The sequence below is a fragment of the Marmota marmota genome, unplaced genomic scaffold (assembly GCF_001458135.2).
Source record: "Marmota marmota marmota unplaced genomic scaffold, marMar, whole genome shotgun sequence".
NCBI classification, from domain to species: domain Eukaryota; kingdom Metazoa; phylum Chordata; class Mammalia; order Rodentia; family Sciuridae; genus Marmota; species Marmota marmota.
In genome coordinates, this window is record NW_025999983.1 from 7,075,579 (window position 1) to 7,096,242 (window position 20,664).

General features: G+C 44.5%; 1 protein-coding gene across 1 annotated transcript in view; it reads right to left on the minus strand.

The window, feature by feature from the left end:
• Slc22a3 (solute carrier family 22 member 3) overlaps positions 1-20,664 on the minus strand; it is a 48,745-nt gene that overhangs the window by 14,773 nt on the left and 13,308 nt on the right. Inside the window, exons 5-6 of the mRNA XM_015498613.2 lie at positions 1,298-1,395; positions 962-1,176 (exon numbers count right to left, since the gene is read on the minus strand). Of these exons, the coding sequence (XP_015354099.1) occupies positions 962-1,176; positions 1,298-1,395 (313 nt within the window). The remainder of the gene's footprint in view (positions 1-961; positions 1,177-1,297; positions 1,396-20,664) is intronic.

Here is a 20,664-nt window from a genome sequence, read left to right on the forward strand (position 1 = left end):
CTCCTCCTCCTCCTCCTCCCATCCCTCCTCCCTCTCCTCCTCCCTCCCTCCTCCTCCTCCCCTCCCCCTCCTCCTTCTCCTTGGCCTCCTCCTCCTTTCCCATTCCCAAGGCTCACCAGACAGTGCCAACTTCCAGCAAGCCTGCAGGGACAGTCATGCTGGTGACTGACTGTCCTCAGGCCTCCTTGCCTGGATTCCAGAGATAACAAAGAACATTTTGTTCCTGAACCCACAGGTTTTCACATTTCTGGGAGACATTCTCTACTGTGGAAACATTGCCCCTCTTCTCTGTCTCTGGTGCGCTTTCTTCTTCACACATGCCTGGCTCCCACTTTCAGGGTCCGCCCTGGATCAATGCATCACTCTTCCATCCTCCCCCCTTCCCTCCCCCTTTCCTTCCCTCCTCTCCTTCACCTCCTTCCTTCCTCCCTCCCTCCCCTCCCCTCCCCGGCCTCTCTCTTGTAAATACCCCATTGGCTCCTTCATCACAATGAAATGTGACAGTATTGAAGTGTCTGTGTCCCCTAGTGGGTCCTGACTCACTCAAAGCTGAGAACCGTGTCTCTCTGTCACCCACCACCTCAGTGCTTAGCATGGTGTCAGCGTATGGCAGATGGTCAGGAAGCAGGTCACACAGTGTCAGCGGCACCACGACAGGAAGTCAGACAGAGGGGAGTAGAAGGAAACACATCACTATGAGCTAGAATTAGCATGACAGCTATTTCATCCATCAATCCTCTAAAAATTGAGAGAAGAGAAAATTCTATAGAACTCATCGCCTCTCTCAGACTTTATACTGATTATCGGGAAAATTGAGAGACCTCACCAAGCTTGCCTGGTGTCCAGATTATGACGCGGTGGCACAGTTCCTAAAGACCATCGATTCCCTGTACTTGATTATTTGGATCTAAGAGTTTTCTAGTTCTTCAGCAGCTTCCAAACAAATGTGAGGGACCATTACCTTCTGGTAAGAACGCGGTGACCAGGCACGCAACCCCCGCCACTACATTGCTCGCTGCGAAGGGGAGGCGGCGTCCAAAGCGCTCGATGGTCAGCAAGATCAAGAGAGCCCCTGGCAGTTCCACCACTCCCGAGATGAAGAAATCTATGTAGAGGTTGCCGCCGATGATTCCCAGGCGCATGACCAGTCCCTGATACACCACGGCGCTGGTGAACCTGCAGTGACATTGACAGACACCAGGGAAGAGCAGGTGAGCGCTAACCTCGCCTGACTTGAAGGGAGTGCTGGGCTGTAGGAGTGACAGCAGCTTTAACACCTGTCACAGCTCAAACTTACCAAGCAAACATGAGTATAAGTGTGCACTTCCTCATCTGGGGAGTTCTCACCAGATCTAGAAAGGACGGGTTACTAACTTCCTCGTCAGTGACGGTGATCTGGTAAGAGAAGCAGACTTCAGTGGCAATATGTGGCAAGAAACGCCTGCAACAGCACGAGCTTTACTAGCTAGATTCAAACTACAGAATCCAGGGATCCTACTGAACCGACGGGGCTGTTTCATAATTACTTCTACAACCCGAGCGTGGAAAGGCTTGCCCTCCGGCACTCGGAATGGGTCAGATTCACAGAGAAGAGGTTTCCCAGTGGAGACTGTTCTCGGGATAATCGCAATTATTTAGGTTAAACTGCTCTGAGTCAACAAGGAGAAAAGGCATGTTCTAAAGTAAGATTGAGGTCCATTTATTGTATTGAGGGAAAACGAGAGCAAACAAGTGTGAGCCGATCAAGTGTTTCTTTATATATTAAATCATCAAGTCTTATTTTGACAAATGAAATAATTAGTCCAAGAACAAGCATCAAGGACCTTATTTTGCTTTCTTTTATCAATAGGAAGCTAGCATCTTTTTGATCCAGGAAAATTGAGCTCATCTCCTTTTGGCCATCCAGAAGATGGTATTGTCCTCAATTCAATTCAGCAAACGCGGTTGCTGGCTGCTGTATACAGGCTCTGCATAGGAAATGCAGCAGAGGAGCAAGGCCGCTGTCCTCCAGTCCAGTCTGCCAAAGGTCCCAGTGCAGCTGCTCACAGCGACCACTGCTCCACATTCCATGTGGGTGGACAGTCTGTACCTCTGCCTGGGCGCCCTTCCCAGTCCTGCTATTAGTCTGCCCCCGGAATTAAATGATGACCCTCAGGTCTAGCTCTACTCCTCAGACCTCCACCAGGGCTCCTCTTATGGGTATGTTCCTCTATCCAGGAGCTCTGGAGCTCGGTGTGGGGAACTGCAGTGTGGCACCAAGCAAAGTGCCCGGTGCTCAACCCATTTGCTAAACATCAAAATCTAGAAGCAACTCAGGAAGCTTCTCAGGGCCTAAGGAGGCTGAGGCAGGAGGATTGCTAGTTCAAAGCCAGCCTCAGCAAAAGCAAGGTGCTAAACAACTCAGTGAGACTCTGGCTCTAAATAAAATACAAAATAGCGCATGGAGATGTGGCTCAGTGGTCGAGTGCCCCTGGTACCTCCCAAAAAAGAAGCCAAGTGCCTGGGCCATACTGGCTTCCCCAGAGTACAGCCTTCAGCTGTGGTCCTTCTTTTAAGCAAGAACCCAGGCTCCTAAAGGCAGGGAGTTTCCTGTCTGTTTACTCAACTTGAAATCTGGCCCAGAAGGAATGTAAATCTAGGCACATTTTCCCTAAGACCTCAAGTCCCTCTACCAGCTGTCACAAGAATTTGACTTAGAGCACATCCACACTGATGGGCCCTGTCAATCAATCATCCTAAACATCCTAAAGCAGTCAATGTGTCAACCAAAGCTTGATATCTCATGCCTATGTTTGTGCCAGGCAAAGTCTCACACATACAGCGGAAGACTGAAAATGAATGGTATACCAAGCCACATTCCCCCCTCCATCCTGTGCATTTAAAACACTTGAATTGGGATGTGTCTCACCAATGAACTTATAAGAAAGTAATGCATCAGTTTAAAGAGCATGAGTTTTTCTTACTTGGAACATAAAATGATCACCTTAAAATCAATGTGTTAGAGTCGACAAGACAATAGTTGTTTCCACGAGGATACTCAAGGAAGGCTGCTAATGGATTCCACCCTCCATTCTTTCCTTCTCTTTTACAGGAATGACTCCATGGAATTTAGCTGGGCACATGGATGCTAGCTAGAGTCTTTTTCTATCTTCTCTTTCAATGATGGTTGTTCTGAGACTAAGACCTCAACAATGAATTGCTCATAGGCACCATGAACACACATTCCAAGTTTCACCCTTTGGAAACAGCTTTCCCTTCCCTTGCTTACAGTCTCCCGGCTTCCTGGGATGGAAGAACATGGTGGTGAGCTTCAGTTACACAGCCTACTGCATGTGATGATGGAGCAACAAGATCACCGGGACCTGGGTCCTGGGGCACCTCGTGGAGCAGACCGGGCTTGTCAGAGCTGGCCCACTCACCTCTAGGGCACATGTTAGAGAGAAAAGTACTTGTCCATCTCCCCCTCCCCCACTATATTTCTTGGGTGTCTTGTTTCAACATCAAATTGACCTGGATCCTAACTACTACAATGCCCAGTAAAATGTTCCTTGGCTAACCTTCTAAATGTTAAGATCCCAAAAGGGATTTTTCTTTATCTACCTTTGCCTTGTTTATTGCTCCAAAAATAAGGCAGGAATATCTATGTGGCAGATAAGAACTTGTGTATTACAACAATATATCATCATATGGTTTATTATCAAAATGCTTTCACAAAGAGTTTCTACTCATTGCCCACATGAAAATAGCTAATACCTAGGGAGTGTGAAACACTTGCTAGTTTCTAGACTAAGTACATGGATTGTTTCATTCAATTCTTGTCAAAGCCCTGTAAAATTAGTACTTTTATTAACCTGATTTTATAAATAAGAAAACAAATCTTAGGACATTAAAGATTAAATATCAGAAAGATAGCTGAGCCAGGATTCCACACCAGGTGATTAGAAATGTCCCTGATTGTAACCCTCACCCAGTGCTGCTGACTATAGAGGAAATTTTTATTCTACACAAGTTCTTTCCAGTTGATGGTCATTTCTACATACTTTCCAAGAAGGACACTGTGCACTTGATAAAAAAAAATCCTTTAGTTTAAATAAAAAAGGTTAAAATCGGCTACAAGAATTTAGATAATTTAGGTTTGGCTCAAATCATTTAGATTTTGCAGATCTTGAAATTCAGGACTGAACCACCCAGGACAGGACAGCTCTCCTCTGTGGAAGTCTCAGGACTGACTTATGTCAGCTTCCTTCTTTCTCTTCCAGCTGTTCCACAGCTCAGACTTGGGTCAGTGTGGTGTGGATCCTGACTCTTCTCCCTCAGGGGTCCCTGAGGGGTCGCTTGTCTCCACCTTGGCACTGCTGTCCACCCAACGCACACAGAGGTATTGCTAACAATTTGATGTGGGCCGTCTTCCATCTGCTCTCCAGCCTTACTTTTTGCTTATAGCCATGACTTCTATCTGCTAGATAAGACTCTGACCAAGTCACTTTCACACAGGCCCAATGTCAACATCCTGGAGTGGAAGGGAAATGGCACATCACGGGTTTCCCAGATAATGACCTTCAAGCACCTCTGCAGATTTTTCAATCCTTCATGGTTTGTGACTCTCCCTTAGTGACATGATAATGGAGTGTCTCTTGCCCTTGGCTTTGCTCTATAGATGTCACCTTTTCCTAAGCAGATCTCTAGTCATCCCTGAGCATTGAGTCACCATGTCAGAGGGTGATGACAAGGCCATAGTCTTCTTATGGTCCCACTCAAAGGATGGCAATTTTTCTTTTTCTTTTTTTGCAAAGGGCCAGATGGTATATTGGTTTTACAGGATATTACTTCTCAGTTGGCTGCTTAACTTTGCCAGTAGCGTGAAAGCAGCCATGGACGTTTATATATATATACAATACTAAAGTCTGCACTTCATTATGCTATATTGTGCCTGCAGTATATAGAATATAATATTTATTTTATTAATTAAAAGTATGTTTTTATCACTTCATTCATGGTCCTTATGAGGTAGTAAGATTAGGGCAGGTTTAACTTTTCGTTTTGGTTATAAATATTCTCTTAAAAATAACACACATTACTTTTGTAACAAAAAATAGAACACTTTAAAAGTGGATTTAAAAAAACAGGAGTGTACCTAATTGTTGTATTATTCTTGGTATTACTGCCCTTTTCTCTTAATAGAACTGACACCACCACACACTCAATCACACACACACACACACACAAACACACACACACACAATCAACTCATTTTCTCAGGTGAACTGACTCTGCTTTCAGTTGTAGGGTAGGCCTGGTTATCCAAGAATAATCCTGTTCTCTGATTGGACATCTGTCCCATTTTGAACCAATGAGAAATGGTCATGTGATCCAATGTGGACCGATTTGCACCAGTGAGAGAAGGATTCATGGGAAAGTCCTTCATTGCTCTTAAGCCAGAGCTTCCTGAAGGACCCCACCCTCTCCAATGAATGAAGAAATGGTAGGATCTCAGGAGCCACCTTGTACCACAAGGGGACCTGTCCTAGGATGAAGCTGCTCTGTTGAGACCCTAGTTTGGTCAACCCGGAACCCCGCTGTGACTACAATTCCAGACATAAGAGCCAGTGAATGCCCTTATTGTCTAAACCCATTTAAGTTGGTTTTCCTGTCACTTTTTGCCAAAAGCAGAATTATCTGAAGAATCCAGTCTAGAACAATGGTTTTTCTTTAATAACAATATCTTTGGCAAAAATAATTTTATAGTTAAAATAATTGTTTCAATTCTCCAGTTCATTTTGCAAAAATGCTTGCTATTAGTCTTAATATCAGGCTTTTCAGATTCGGAACCTGGCAGGTGTACAATCTCTGTTTTTCCAAAGTACAAATTTACTGCTTCAATATAATCCTCTACCAAAGGAATATCAAATGTTGATAACAGCAAAAGTAATCGAGAAGGAGCCAACCCATCCTCCTGTCCAGTGAATGGAAGGATTAATAGTACCTCCATGCAAGTAAGTATTTTGTTACATTTCAGAACAAATCCAGCTGGTCTTTGATTTACTAACATCTTCTCACAGTGACGCAGATATTCTGAAAGACGACCCACTTTCTGGGTGTCCAGAGACCTCGAGAGACTAAAGCCGTATCTTGGATGGAATTCACCCAGATGTCTTGCCAGCTCACGCTGGGTTTAGGCTGCAGCTATTGTTCTTTTACATAACTTCTCGGGCTCTAAAGCTGCACTTACTTTCTATTGCTAAAGAGTCACCAAATTTTGCCTGGTCCGAATCAGGTATAAAAGAATTGAAGAAATGCTACTCCAGGTAATTACATATATTTTAAAATTTTGCTTTATTAAGATATAATCTACATGCAATAAAATTCAGCAATTTTAAGTGTACCCCTGAATGCATCTTGGCAAGTGTATAGACCCATGTAACCATGACCATGTTTATGATAGGGGACATTTCCATGACCTGTGATAGTTCCCTTGTATCTCTGAAATTGGTCCCTTTTACCAATTCTGGGTCACAGCAACCCCTGATCTGCATTCTGTCATGACAGTTTTACTTATTCTAGAATTTCATAGCTATAAAACCATACAACATTCTGTCTTCTGTTTCTCTCTTGGAACTCTATTTTGTTATACCTTGACAGCATCCAAATGGGGCACATTGCCTTCTATTTCCAGCAAAGGGAGCGGGGCACAGCTCTGAGTAGTATTTGTCTGTGTGGAGGCCTGTTGCCTAGCAATGCCACTCATCACGAAAGGTATTGCCCAAGGTTCAACTGCAGAGGTTGGTTCCCTTACGCGCTTTACCAGGTTGGAGTGCCATCTGCTTATCTCGACTCTTCCATTGTCTTTTTATTCCGCCAAGATTTTGTTTTACACCAACAATGATGAGTGCTCTATGTTGAAAGTCATTTATTCCTCTTCTCTGATTAATTTAGCTCTCTTCATAATTCTTCCTTGTGTCATTCTGAGACATTTCTTCAAGTTGACATTTTAATTTACATTGCCAAGGAAGAGAAAGGCATTACAAATAATTGTCTGTTACAAAGAGATTGTTGAGAGCTCTCCCAATATAGAACTCGTTTAGGTTAAAACAAAAAAAAGAAAAGAAAAAGAAAAACCAGCTAGGTTGGGGCAGAGTTGTAGTATTTGGCTCACAATTTTTTTTTAACCAGCATATTATTTGAACTGCATGAGCTTCGGCACCCCCCACCCCCCATACCATGAAATATTAATACTCCATCAGGTATTTTGAAGATTCAATTAGATAATATACATGCATATACACACCCCTGGCACACAGTAAGTGCTCAATAACAGGTGTCAATCTAATATTTTTTTCTTCAGGAGCCATTTTATTGTTATTATAATTAATATTCTTTATGCCATTTGGAAGATATTTACTTCCAGGTGATGTTTTTTTTTTGCAGAGGGCTGGAATACACATGCTGTGGACAGTCATCTGGCATGAGTCCCTTGGTAAGGAAAAGATGCTTTTTAAAAAAAAATGAATTTCTGTTTATTTTCAAGTATCTTAAATTCTTAAATATGTCACACTGATTTGGCAACATCTATCTCCCAGGCTGAAGGCAACGTAATTGTTCACTAATATACACACAAGCAAGTAATACCCAGAGCCCTTGCTACCCTGTCAGTCGCACCCAGGTGCTTGCTCCTAAGCTTGCCCAACCCAGACCTTGACATGGAATCTGCATTTTAACTCCACCCCCAGGGGACTGAGAAGCAGGAGTCAAAGAACATGTCCCAGCTCCTCTGCTGAAGCCTGGGGGTGGGTTGGGAAGAGATGCGAGCCCCAGGGCTTCGGAGCAAGAACAGCTCTGCACATGGTCTGCCGTGGCAGGGTGGGGACAGTGCTAGGTGGCTATGCTTCTAGCCTTGCAATTTCATCTGATGGTCCTCAGCAAATGACTTCCACAGGCTGCCTCATTGCACAAGGGAAGAGGAGGCCATGAGAAGAGGCATCACTCTGCTGTGGGGTCTAACGTGGTGATTTATTCAGTGACTCTGTTATCACAAGTTCCTACAGGCGCTCACACCTGGAAGCTTCTCATTGTGTAGAAGTCTGAGTGAATAAAATATTATTTGAGGACGTTGGGCTCACCAACTTGGAGCACCAGAAACTACCCTCTGAGATGGAGTCCCAGGAACAGGAGGGCGGGGTGGGACTGGGAGGTTGCAGGTGACTGCTGAGTTGTCCCCATGGCCTTCCAAACACTGCCTGGCACAGGACCCCACTGGTCAGACCAAGCCAGCCCCAGAGGGGCCAGGAGGAGTACCTAACGTTACACAGCTCTAGCCACCTTCTGGGTGGAAATGGCCCCACCTGGTATATCCATAAATGAGGACTTGCGAATTTCCTGCAGGGCTTTTCGACTTTTGGAAAACCTCATTATACTTTAAAACAAGAGTAGATAAAATATTTATCATGCAAGAGCTATAAGGAAATACTGTATAAAATTAACATGAATGTTCAATGCTTATTAAAGTAATTAAAAATATATTCAAGTCCCAGGACCAACATAGCCCAATCAGAATAAAATGTAAGCCACATAAGTTAAAGTTTTCTAGGGTTGGTGTTAAATAAGGTTAAAAAGAAAGAGGCAAGTCAATTTTAATGATGTCTCATTTAATCCAGTCTATCCAAATATCATTTCCACATATCATTTGTATGAAATTATTCACAAGGTATCTTAGTCAGTCTACTCCACGGTCCCTCTCAGTTCAGGGTTGGCCATGTGTCAGACTCAGCACTGCCCCTGAGGACAGGCTACTGCACTTCCCAGGGCAGGTCCAGACAACCAGGGCCCAGGGGGGGTCCTCCGCAGAGATCTTTCACTCCCGGAGTTCTGGCTGGCCCGGAGGAGTCCCTCCCTGGCTCAGCGTGGCTGGGCATGCTGCCCAGCACAGCACAACAACCAAAGAGCCTCCACCTAAGAGGCCCCATTAGGGACCCAAGCGCAGCCCCAGTGTCAGCAAATGGGCCGCAGCTGTGGGTCATGTGTTGAAACATTTCTTCATTTCTTAAAAACAAAACTGAGAGAATTTTTAGTTCTTTGCAAGGAGGATGTTTAAGAGAAGGAGAGAGGAGGCAAGAAGAGAGTCACTCTGAGTCTAACACTCCAACCCTGGAGCCTGAGCATTTGGGAGGAAAACACCAAAACCTGATGTTAGTGGACTGACTTAGAAGCTCTATTGAACTCTCCAGTAGCTCTGATAGACGCCAATTATCATGATGGAGACAGAAGAATGCTCAGTCAACTTTAAAATCGCCCAGTGTCGCGTCTTCGACTCCAGCAGCACATATGGACACACACAATTTTCAGTTCATGACTAGGCACATGGAGTGAGGGCAAGACCTGGTAGGCCAAGGGTTCTTCCTGAAGAGGAGTAAAGGCTAGTGTGAGTGACTTCGACCAATCATCTGATATGTCAGTCACCACCACATACTGGTCCCTCACACTCTGACCAGCCTGCTTCTTGGCCTCCTGATGCTTCAGAGTCATTTGTGTGAGAACATGGCCATCAACACCTGATCCACAGCAGGTGGACCCAGCGGAGAGCCTCCTGCTCACAGCTCCCGAGTCTGCTCCAGCCCCTTGGGTGCCAGCAGGATTCTAGTGTAGCTGGTCCTGTTGGACGCCTGGCAGGGTCTCTGCCTGTTCCTGGGATGGAGCAGTTTCCACCCTGGCCAGGGACAGGCAGGGTGAGTGACAGCAGGCACTGGTCACACAATGCTCAGGCAACGGTGATGGGTGCCAGTCCAGTGCAGTGCAGTATTCTCAGACAGTGAGCAGGTGGGGCCTGCTGCCTGCTCTGCTCCAGCCACCATGCTCCTTCCTACAGCACCTACAGCCTCTCAGCCGCCCAGCAGTGGGAGTCCTGCTTGGTGCCTGGGGTGCCCACCTGTGTGGCTGCCAGGCATCTCCTCCAGCAGGTGGCTTGGGTGTTTTGTCTCCCTCTGGGCTCCGAGCTGGCCCCTGCCTTCTGGCCCTGGTGCCCTTCAATTGCTTCCATTTCCACTTGCTCCAGTGAGCTCTGATCCTTTGGGCGCTGTCCTTCTTCTGTCCTCAGTGTGTCTGGACACAGTGGTTTCTCTGACCAGAAAAGGGTCTTTGCAAATGTTTCCTTAGGCACTGTCAATACTGCATTTGCATTTTGGTCAATTTATTTTTTAGCAGGCATGAAAGGGAAATCTTCTCCTTCACAGTAATAATATGAACTAGAAAGCATGTACCTTCCCAAGTCCTGTGTCTCAGTTGAATCCTGTATTCTCAGTCATCTTTTTTTTTTCTTTGGAAGGAGATCTGGGGTAGTCATTAGCATTGATTGCCAAATACTTTTGACTCCCTCCTTTTCCACCCTGTCAAATGGTGAGGTAAGGTTGCTCTTCTGGGTCTCTTGCAGTTGGGTGGGGCCACCTCTCCAAATCTGCCAGACTCATGACGATTTAATTGCTGAAGCAAGAACTGCTAAAATCCATCCTTTCCTGCAAAGGTCCAGCGGGGGCTGTGAGAGAAGCCCCTGTGAACCTGCGCGGCATGCCCAAGGATCCAAGCTTCGCTGTATTCACTGCACACCTAAGTGAGCCCATCCTAGGAGAGTCTGGGGACTCCTCAAATGTAGGGAGAAAAGTACCCTTAGAGTCCACATCTTCCTCTCGATAGGAATTTATTATGCTAAGAACTAAATTTCTATTTTGAAGTAAACAAAGACCAGTTGATTTAAATTTTTCACAATTGAGATTTTTTTTAGGATTTTGTGGTTTTTTGTTATAATTAGTGTCCTTGTCATAAAATCACATCATTAAAACTCCTAAGAAAATGAGAACTACTGCATTTCTACTGAATTTTCAATTAATAGGCACTAATCAGCTTATCACAGAATAAAGCCATAAAAGTGTGTTGGTGAAGCAGAAAGAGCCTGGGCAGATCTGCCACCCCACTGAAGACAGTCAGCTCCAAGTTGTGCCTCTGCCAGGTCATGAAAAAGTCAACAAATTAAACTCCAGCCCCTGAGTAGATCTAATAAAAGAATTTGGAGAGAATGTCACAGTCTCTTTTAACATTTATGAAATGGACTTACATAAGTGCAGCATCCCTTTTGAGGGGTACACAGGGTGGGCATTATTCATTTCTTAAAAGTAGTAATTTGAAAAGAAATACTTGGGTGTCTGGGTAGCAGATCACATTCCTGTTGCCTTCGTGGGATGGCTGTTCAGGCTCTGGAAAGGACTTCTGCATCATTGGAGGGAGGAATAGTTAGAGGACAAAGTTCAGAATGAGGAAGTGTGCTTAGAGAATGAGAAGTCTGGGAGGCCTTTCCTAACACAAACATAGTTACCTGTCAAGACCAAGTGGGTCTGCGTGGACTCGAGGTCTGGATGCTGTGGCATCTATTTCTGCAGCTGTGCACAGCTTCACACGTGAGCGCCATTCCCCATGACAGCCACAAATATCTGCAGCTCAGAAGCAGGCGTTTAAGGCCCTGATTATTGGAATCCTAGAAGTCGCAGGCAGGGTTTGGTTGGTGAACTCATTCAGATTCAGAAATGGTGACCTGGCAAAAGATGCTGCTGCTTATTAGCTGAGCTTGGAAACTCGCTCCAAGAGAGGCTCAGGTGATTGCTCTGCGCAGAGGGGCATGGTGAACTCCACTTACAGCCGAGGACAAACAAAACAATAAGCAAAACAACCTCACATGGAATCACTCAGAGGGCATCTCGAGATCTCCTCCATTTTCAGTGTTTCCACATTGGACAGATATCCAAAAGTCTCCTTCCATGTGTGACTCAGAAAGACGTTAGTTTCAACTGGGAACACTTTCCAAAGAAAGTCTGGCTTAGTTGAAGAGTTGGAGATCAGTTTCCATCCTCCTCAATGCATATTTTGATCTTCCAGTGAATTGTGGAGCTCATGAGTAACTTCCTTTCCTAACGGCCTTGACTTGCAGAATCTTTTCTGCACAGGGTGATTTATTGTTCACCAGCATGTTTTTTTTTTTTTTTTTTGCTATTTAAGCAGAATGTCCTTTAGAGAAAGATGAGATGCTTTTATGTGCAAGCCATGCGCAGGTGGCACACGCCACCCCTGGAATTCCAAATCTGAACCTTGTTGGGTGTGTGCAGTCCTGACACTCAGTTCTGGACCACAGTGACATGCACTAATGTTATGCTCTGCTCACTACTGACTCTGACTTTGAGCTGTGACCTGATTTACCGTATTCCAACAAATATATAGATTAGATTTCTTAATTAACAGCTGTGCTGACCTAGATTTCAACTCAAATGTCTTTCTATTTATACATGAAATAACCACTATTAAAACAGAGAAAGATTTAATCTTTTCTTCAACTTCAAAGGAATGGGAAAATTTACATTTAGTTCTGTTAAACATACCTATAAGCTGCAAGAAAGTATAGCTAAAGAACTATTGTGAATAGGGAGAGACCGAAAACAGATCAAAAGGAGGGGGGAAATAAAGATAAAATTAATCACAGAGAATGGAAGAAAATATAAAGACTTCTGGATGCACACGGAGAGACATTTTTGAAAGTGAACATTATACCAAGGTTATTTAAAAAATAGATTCATTTACTGGACAGATGGGTTAGCAAATGAAGCTAAATTACTGTGTGGTATGTGTCTCAATGTTCTTTGATTTCTGGGACAATGTTAGTTACATTAAGATGGATTTTTCTAGACACATGGTGACAAAATATTGTGATTCAGCTTTTAATGTAAAAAGCATTTTCACTGCAATGATTAATGATTAGCTTGCTGGACTTGAGAGGCTGGTTCTCTTTAGACAATCAAGAATACAACCTCACTTTCAGAGGTGTGGAAAGAAAGGCTATCAGCAACCCTACCTGAAGTTGCACTCAGTTGACATCAAAAAGTCTGTCCCCTGCTAATTCTAGAGCGGCCAGAAGAAACAGAGTGTGTAAACTGTCTGAACAGCCATCACTCCGTCTTCACTGAGCTCCATCAAGGCCAGGTCTCGGAGAGTTGTGTGGAAACGGAGAGCTGCACACACTAATCAAAACACATTAGAAGGAGGTGCTTCATCTCTATTCAGTCAATCGTGCTAAGTACTCATTCAACAGGCTTTCCCCAGTCTCCTTCCAAATCTCAACGGAGGGGCGCTGGCTCTGAAATGTCAGCAGGAAAGAGAACAAAGATCTGCCCTCGCGAGAGAGGGAAGCGACTGTGAACCACATCACTCATCTCTTCCTACTTAGCTGGAGAACTTGTCCTTGAGGTCAGTGAAGGATCAGAATATAATGACCTTGAGTTGAAGGGATTCGAGAAGTTGTCACAAGCTCTCTGTTTGTCAAGACTTAGAAGACAGCCCTCAGGTTTCCACCACGGCAGGTTATACCTGGAGCTCTGAAAGCAACTGCCGCGAGGTTCAAGGGATGAGACCAACCTCATTTGTGCCTACAGAGCAGCGACTCCTGTCCTTTTTGAGTATGAGCACTTATGGTTCATGTTAAAATATGTAAAGGTTGACCACACAATAGGAATAGTGCTTTTAGTTTCTGTTCATTGAAACCACATAATGGCACAGATTTCCTAAGATTCACCACATAATGGCTCAGATTTCCTAAGATTCACCCTACAATGCAGTGGTGATACTGCATTGGCTTTATCCAAGACATATTAATTCATTCTGCAGACAAGGCTTGATTGTAAATGGTTTGTGGACTTTTGCAATAACTCCATGGTCCCTAAGGGTCTGAGGCCACTGGGACAGACAAGCCATGTGATTCTTCCATCAACTCTGGAGCTGAGATTATAGCTGCCAGGAGACAGGAGTGTGGGAACAAGAAGCTGCAATCTGCCGGCCCAGGGCTCCCTCTCTGGTCACCCTCCATGCTCATCACAGGGGAAGGTGATGATGTTTTTCTGTTACATGAGAGGTTGTCTAGCAGAAAAAGTGCCCATCATCCGGGTCATTTTTCCTAACATTTCCTATGTTCTGCAACCAACATATGGGCCTCTATTCTTTAGAGCTTCCTTTATTCAAATCTTCCATCAGACATGCATTAAGAATATGGAGAGGGAAGGCTTCTTCTCCATCAGTTTCTCTTTCTGTATGTTAAACTATATTTTCTTCTCTCCAACAGCAAACAGCACAGGTCTACGTTTTGCTTCAAACTGAGAGGTCCAGCCATCTAGTCCTGTTTGTATGAGTAGCTACGACCATCCTCAGCCCCCACATGAAGATATGCTCCCACGCCAAACAATCCAGATGTTCTTCCCTCAGCCATATGGTTGAGAGATCTTGATTTTAATTCTTTTTAGGGAAGAAAGGATTTATCCCATGAATACGGAGCCCAGATGCTTTGTTTACTATTTTCTTGATGGGATCTGCAGAGATCACATCTCGATGTTCTTTCTCCTGTACTGTGTAAAGAAACTTCCTCATGTTTTATCTTCTCAGAAGGGGCACATCTGTGCATCCAGCATTCAGTCTAGCTCGGGGGAATTTAAATGGGCTTCACCTGCTCCGTGGGCCATGGATCTTGAGATGATTTCACAAAGAAAGGCAATTATTCTGATGGGTCAAAATCAAGCAAGCAGTGCCGTCATGGTAAAAGCAGCTCTGGATTATGAACGATGCTGGGCCTCCTGCCAGGGCACGGCTGGGCAGAGTTGTGTGGGGCTTGTGCTAGTCGTCATTGCCTCCACCGAGGAAGGCATCCACAGAAGGTGCATTTTCTCATTTACTCATAGTAGGGAATTTAGATTGCAGAAACTCGTTTTGCCCAAAACCACAAGAACAGGCCAAATGGCACAGAAACAGAACACTTGAAAAAGCTGACCATCTTTCTCTGTCTCATAGCTGGAGCATGAAGATACAAAGAAGGGATCAGAGGGCTGTTCCCTTGGCAAACACTCAGAACCGAAAAAGAAATAGCAAACTTGAACTTGTTCCTCTATTCTATTAGGCAGAAACCCAGAATTCAAATAATTGAATTAGGCACTTTCACCATCCCCACAAAAGACAGCATCCAACATCAATCAGCCACAAGACCGTGAGGCTGATTGATTTGGTTTTATATTTTAATTTGTGTCATTACCACCAGGGCTTGGGCTAGGCTAGAAGAAGGATGCTTCTCTGCACACGGAGGGTTGTTGGGGTTGGAAAGGACTCTTGTTCCTCAAGGGCAAGAGGAAGGTCAATTATTGAGAAGGGAAGACCACTGATTGCATAGCTCGAGGCTCTAAATGTCACTGCACAGAGCGTGGACTCCTCTCCCTTCTCAGAACCTGTGCGGTCCTGCCTGTGAGGTTTTCTAGATGCTCAATAGCAGGAAGAGCAGGGAGAACAGAGGAAGCAGGAAGAGAGGGCTCTGGCTCTGAGCCCCACTGAGCCATGGGCTAGATCCCCAAGCACAGAGGCCCGCTGGGGGAGGGTAGGATCAGGTCTTCCTGGTTGGCGCTATTGCCAAGGGCCTGGGGACTTTTCTGGAGAATAAGCTCTGGGCAGCAGCAGTCTCTAGAAAAGGTATGAATTGTCATCAAGAGCATGCCAGCATCTTGCTCCAGGACACCAGATGAGTAAGGAAAGCAACCAGATCCCGCCTTCTGAGGAGGGACCAGGCAGGAATTCAGCAAGGCCTTAGCCCAGTCTCGCAGCTTAGGATTCTGGACCAGATAAAGAATGAGAGTAGGAGAGTAGAAGTGAGGCCCTGACACAGAGGCCGAGGAAGGTGGAGGAAGCCTGGCAGGCACACAGGCTCAGCAGCTTGCACCAGATGCTGGGAATGGTCTAGCAAATTCATTCCAGGTTCCATCCCCAATCCAGCCAGGAATCCCAGTGTCTTCTTGGAGCTCAGGGCTTGGGGAAGACTGAGAAGGGGGCTGTGAAGTCTGTAAGTGTAAATCTTTGGCACCTTCCTCTGAGCACAGCTGGGAAGGCGAGCACTGTTGGGTGGCCGACTCCACCCACTGCCTGATTCTTGCTCAGCGTGGGCTCAGAAACGTCCCAGTTTCAGGAACAGCCCCCATCCTGAGCAAGCCAGGACTGGTGGTCCCCCTATGGACCCCACCTGAATTGTCCCGGGTTCTGTTTAAACACTACCTCTTCAGGCTGTGTCACCAGACACCAGGATTGGCAGATTCGAAGGTGCACATGAAGTTTCTAGAACTCTAACACTCAGTTTCCCTTTTGCAGAGACGACTGGGAGGAGTACAGCTCAAGCTTTAACTTGTATGAAAAAGAAATGGCGAGATTTTGACAAAGGTATGACCCATTTATTGCAAGAGGGAAGATGCGTGAGAGTGAGTGACAGAGGGGGCCCCATCTGCCCACAGTTCCTTGTTCAAAATGCTGCTTTTTACTAGGGATAACAGGAACATACCTCAATATTGTAAAAGTAATCTATGCTAAGCCTCAGGCTAGCATCATTCTGAATGGAGAAAAACTGAAGGCATTCCCTCTAAAATCTGGAACAAGACAGGGATGCCCTCTCTCTCCACTTCTGTTCAACATAGTTCTCGAAACNATTTGTAATGTTTTGAACAACCAACAATAAAAAATTAAAAAAAAATGCTGCTTTTTGGCAGGCATCTCAAGTTAGCCTTGCATGCTCCCAGACTATCCTCTCATTCTTTATGGCACATGTCATTTGCATTTCCAATTCAATTAAAGCCATATGATGCTCTGGGCCCCTTCCCCCCAGCATTTGTATGGCTGAATGAGAGGCCAGTGATCTGGAAGCTGTGAGGGGGAATTTCCTTCTGTGAAAGAAACTTCTTAATTACTAAGCTTGGGAAAGGAAGTCAGGCTCCTTGATATACTCTAGATATTATAGCTTATTAATACTATTCTTTTTTAACTATTTCATTGTAGCATAATCTGTTTTCCCATTTATTCAAAAGTAGTCTTATTTTTAAAAAGTTATGGTCATAGAAACTAAAAAAATGCATTTAGATATAGTCCATTCATAGAACCCAGGCCATTTCCAAAAATAAAAAAAAAATACTGTTAAATTAATTCTTGGCTACAAAGGTTCATTTTGAGTTGGGTATATCAAGTGTTCTGACATTCTCAGCATTCAAAAATATTCTAAATTCAATCGAGTGTGATGGTATGCATAGGGACTGAGTCATTTTAGGGATAAGGACTTTGATTGGTACCATTGTCTCTGTGAAGTGGAAGCATGCAGATTTAGTTCTGAATGTTTCCAGTGACTGCCTTTCCAGTATCCTTTATTATTTTTGAGGGTCTTATATTCTTATTTTTGAAACAGGTCTGGCCTGGAGACACCTCAGGCCTACCCTGGTCCTAACTCATGTTCTCTGAATCTTGTGAGATGCATCCCAGTTTTCCAGTCTCAAATCTGAGTTAACAATTAAATACAACAGTTAACAAGGCACAGTAGCTGGACTGGAATACCTCACAGCCCCAGTGAGCTCCATGAGTCAGACTCATGATGTAATGCCTGTTTTCAAAGAACTAAAAATTACATTTATAAAATGTCCCTTTGTATGCAGGTTTTCAAATTTGCTTTATTTTTTTTAATGCTGGGAATGAAACCCAAGGTCCAGAACATGCAGGGCAAGTGCTCTACTCCTGAGCTATAGCCCCATCCCTGAAAATCCCTCTTTGAAAGGAAGTGTCAGAAGCAGATATTCCCAAAGCTGGAAAGTCCCTTGCTGCAGCAATGACAGTGTTTATGTGACAATTCACTAAAATATAGAAAAAGAGTAGCTATCAAGGGTTAGAAATCTCTCTGCTAACTGAGGCAATCTAAAAATCAGCCTAGTACTTTCTGAGGAGGTTTTAATCTTTCATATTTTGGAAATGTATCAAAGGTGGGGTCATTTATACTAATAATGGGCTCACAGGAGTGGGTCAGAAAGCTCAAAAGTCCATTCCTGATATCCCCTAAACATCCTGCCATGGGAAACACCTCTGAGCATTTCCATGAGTGAGCATGTATTGACAAAACAACTGGAATTCCATTTTAATAAACTCTAGATCAGCCATGACCAATGAACTGCACAGGCAAACAAGGAAGTTATGATCAAAACTTATGAGCTCATTGATGTGGCATGGTGTTTAAATACCATTAACCCATATGGACCTATGCAGTCCTGTGGTGTCAGAGGCTCATTGTTAGCTAGACTTGTCACCTAATATTCTCTATGAGCATCTCCCACACAGTGAGGGGTATGATGGGGGGTGGGAGGCTAGTAGAGGGATTTTTAGGATAAAGGTATTTAAAATCTTTGAACAACAACAACAAAAATAAAACCAGAAATGCTGCCAAAGTTACTACCTATGGGTTTGCACAGCCCAGTTCAGCACAGGGGCCCTGGCTGTCCGACCTGTGTATCCATCAGTGTTTATTGATAAATCAAGCTGCATAAGAACCATCGGTCTTACCAGTATAAAATGTGAGCTTATAGCTCACATTTGGGGGTGGGCTGGGAGACTCCTGATACAAAGGTTTGGGGAATCTTTGATGGAGCAACTCTTCCAATTCTGTCAACAGCCTCTGGGGCCACTAGGTGAGCCTGGGACTATTCTCCTCATGGTGATGACTGAAGTGCGGAGACGAGGCCCAGCGACATAAGCACACACAAACCTTGACTGCATGGCATCTGGTCATCTACCACCGGCCAAAGCACACTGCATGGCCAATGTCAGAGGGCAGGAAGGCTATCCCACCTACCAGGAGGTCACAGCAATCTACACCGTCACAACTAACATCAGTGGAACCCAGAAGTACTTTCATCTCATGGGAATATTTACAGACAGACATCTAATCTACCTCAATCCCAAGCCCTCTGGATAACCAAAATATGTTGACCAGACTCTGACAACAGAATCAGCACTGTTAACATCAACCACATTTGCACGCACAGGTACCCCCAATCTCTGCAGCACATCAGGACACCTTCACCATGCTCTAGGTCACTGAGGAAACAGGCATGTTCCATATGGCAATGACTTGCAGCTGCTGCACCTCCGTGTCAGGATGTGGCTTGCTCATTTTGAGACCCAGGCTGAGGAACAGCACCAATCTGGGGGATGCTGTTCTCGTGGCGACCTTTGTCCTGAATTGGGCAAAGCCCAATCAAGTAAGGTAGCCAAGTCTGGCACCAGGTGGGAAATGTAACTTAGGGAGAGGCATTGCATAATCCTCTTACAGAGAGGGTTTGAACAATTTGGAACATTAATACAAGGTCCCACAGATAACATCACAACGTGATAAGAAAAGATTACTAAGAATTTAGTAATTCTAATTCAACTTACAGAATGACCAAGTCTATTATTATCAAAAAAAAGTCTAGATACTCAAATTCTCACTCATTCCTTCTCTATCCACAAGCCTTCAATGCCTGGGGAGCAGCCATATCCTCAGATAAGGGTTGTTGTCAACACCCATGCACACATCATTCACCTACGCTGAGAACTATTACATGTCTATCATGGAAGAGTGGAAAGCTGAACTGAGTCATTACTGACCAGATGTAGGGCAAGACACAGCATGCTACAAGTGAGAGGTAGAAAACGATTCAAAGTTGATACCAAAGGAAAATTCCATAGTTACCAGAACTTCTGAGCAAAAGAGGTGTGGCTGGGGCAAAGGCAATTGTCTTCATCAGTGTGCTCTGTGGGTCTGTGGGGACAGCTGTGGCTGCTTCTGACCACATTGCCAGACCCTGTGGTGCCTGTGCTGTGATTTTTGTAGATGAGCCAATAACTTGCTTTTTATTTTTAAATATGCATAAAAATTATAGTGTGCAAGTGTTCAAAGGCTGAGAACCATTGTTCTTGCTAAGCTAATCCTTATTCTGCATTGGGTAACTACCCACTGTTTAAAATCCTGTGTACCCTTTGATTTTCTCTAATTTTTACAAAACTTCTCCTGGTCTCAAACCACTTGCTTGCCATAAGTTTTGATTTCTGGACTTCTCTTCTCAGGGGATAATTGTTACAGTGTTGGTATATTCAGAGAGCCGAGGTTATTCACAGAGCAACCCATCCACAGAGTAATCCACCTGGCTGAATGTGGGAATCAAACCCAGGGTACCTATGTCATCCATGTCTTCCATTACCAAAGTCTTGGAGATTGGTGAAATTTAGGTTATCATCTGGAAATGAGCGCATCCTTGGATAGCTGTAAGCTAGGTCCTCAGGATCCCTTAAATGTATCAGTAGTCTTGGTGCCAGTAACAGAACCAGCTGGACTTGGCAGGCAGCTGAGGCACTTTTGAGGACCGGAGAATGTAGAGATGCCAACTATCCTCAGGCTGCTTTGAATCCTATGGATTCTTTCAAATCCATTCCAATGGCTTCCATTCCCCATGATGAGCATCCTAAATGAGGTGGGGATTGGAGAGATCTGGAAAGATGGGGCAGTTTACACAATGGTAACTTCTAAGAGTCAGGATTTACTGAGAAGAGGCTCTGGAACATAGAGAGGGCTGGGCAATTCATCCCTGGGCCTGAGTGTCCCTGAGATCATAGCCTGAGCGCCAGATGCAGCCCAGTGCTGAACTGTGCACAAGCACAAGATTTTAAGGCGACCTTAACATTGACACAGACAATATTTGTTTGAGTCACTGACATATGAGTAATTGATACAGGTCATGCTTATTACTGCACAAAATCTATGATAGGATCTTGCTT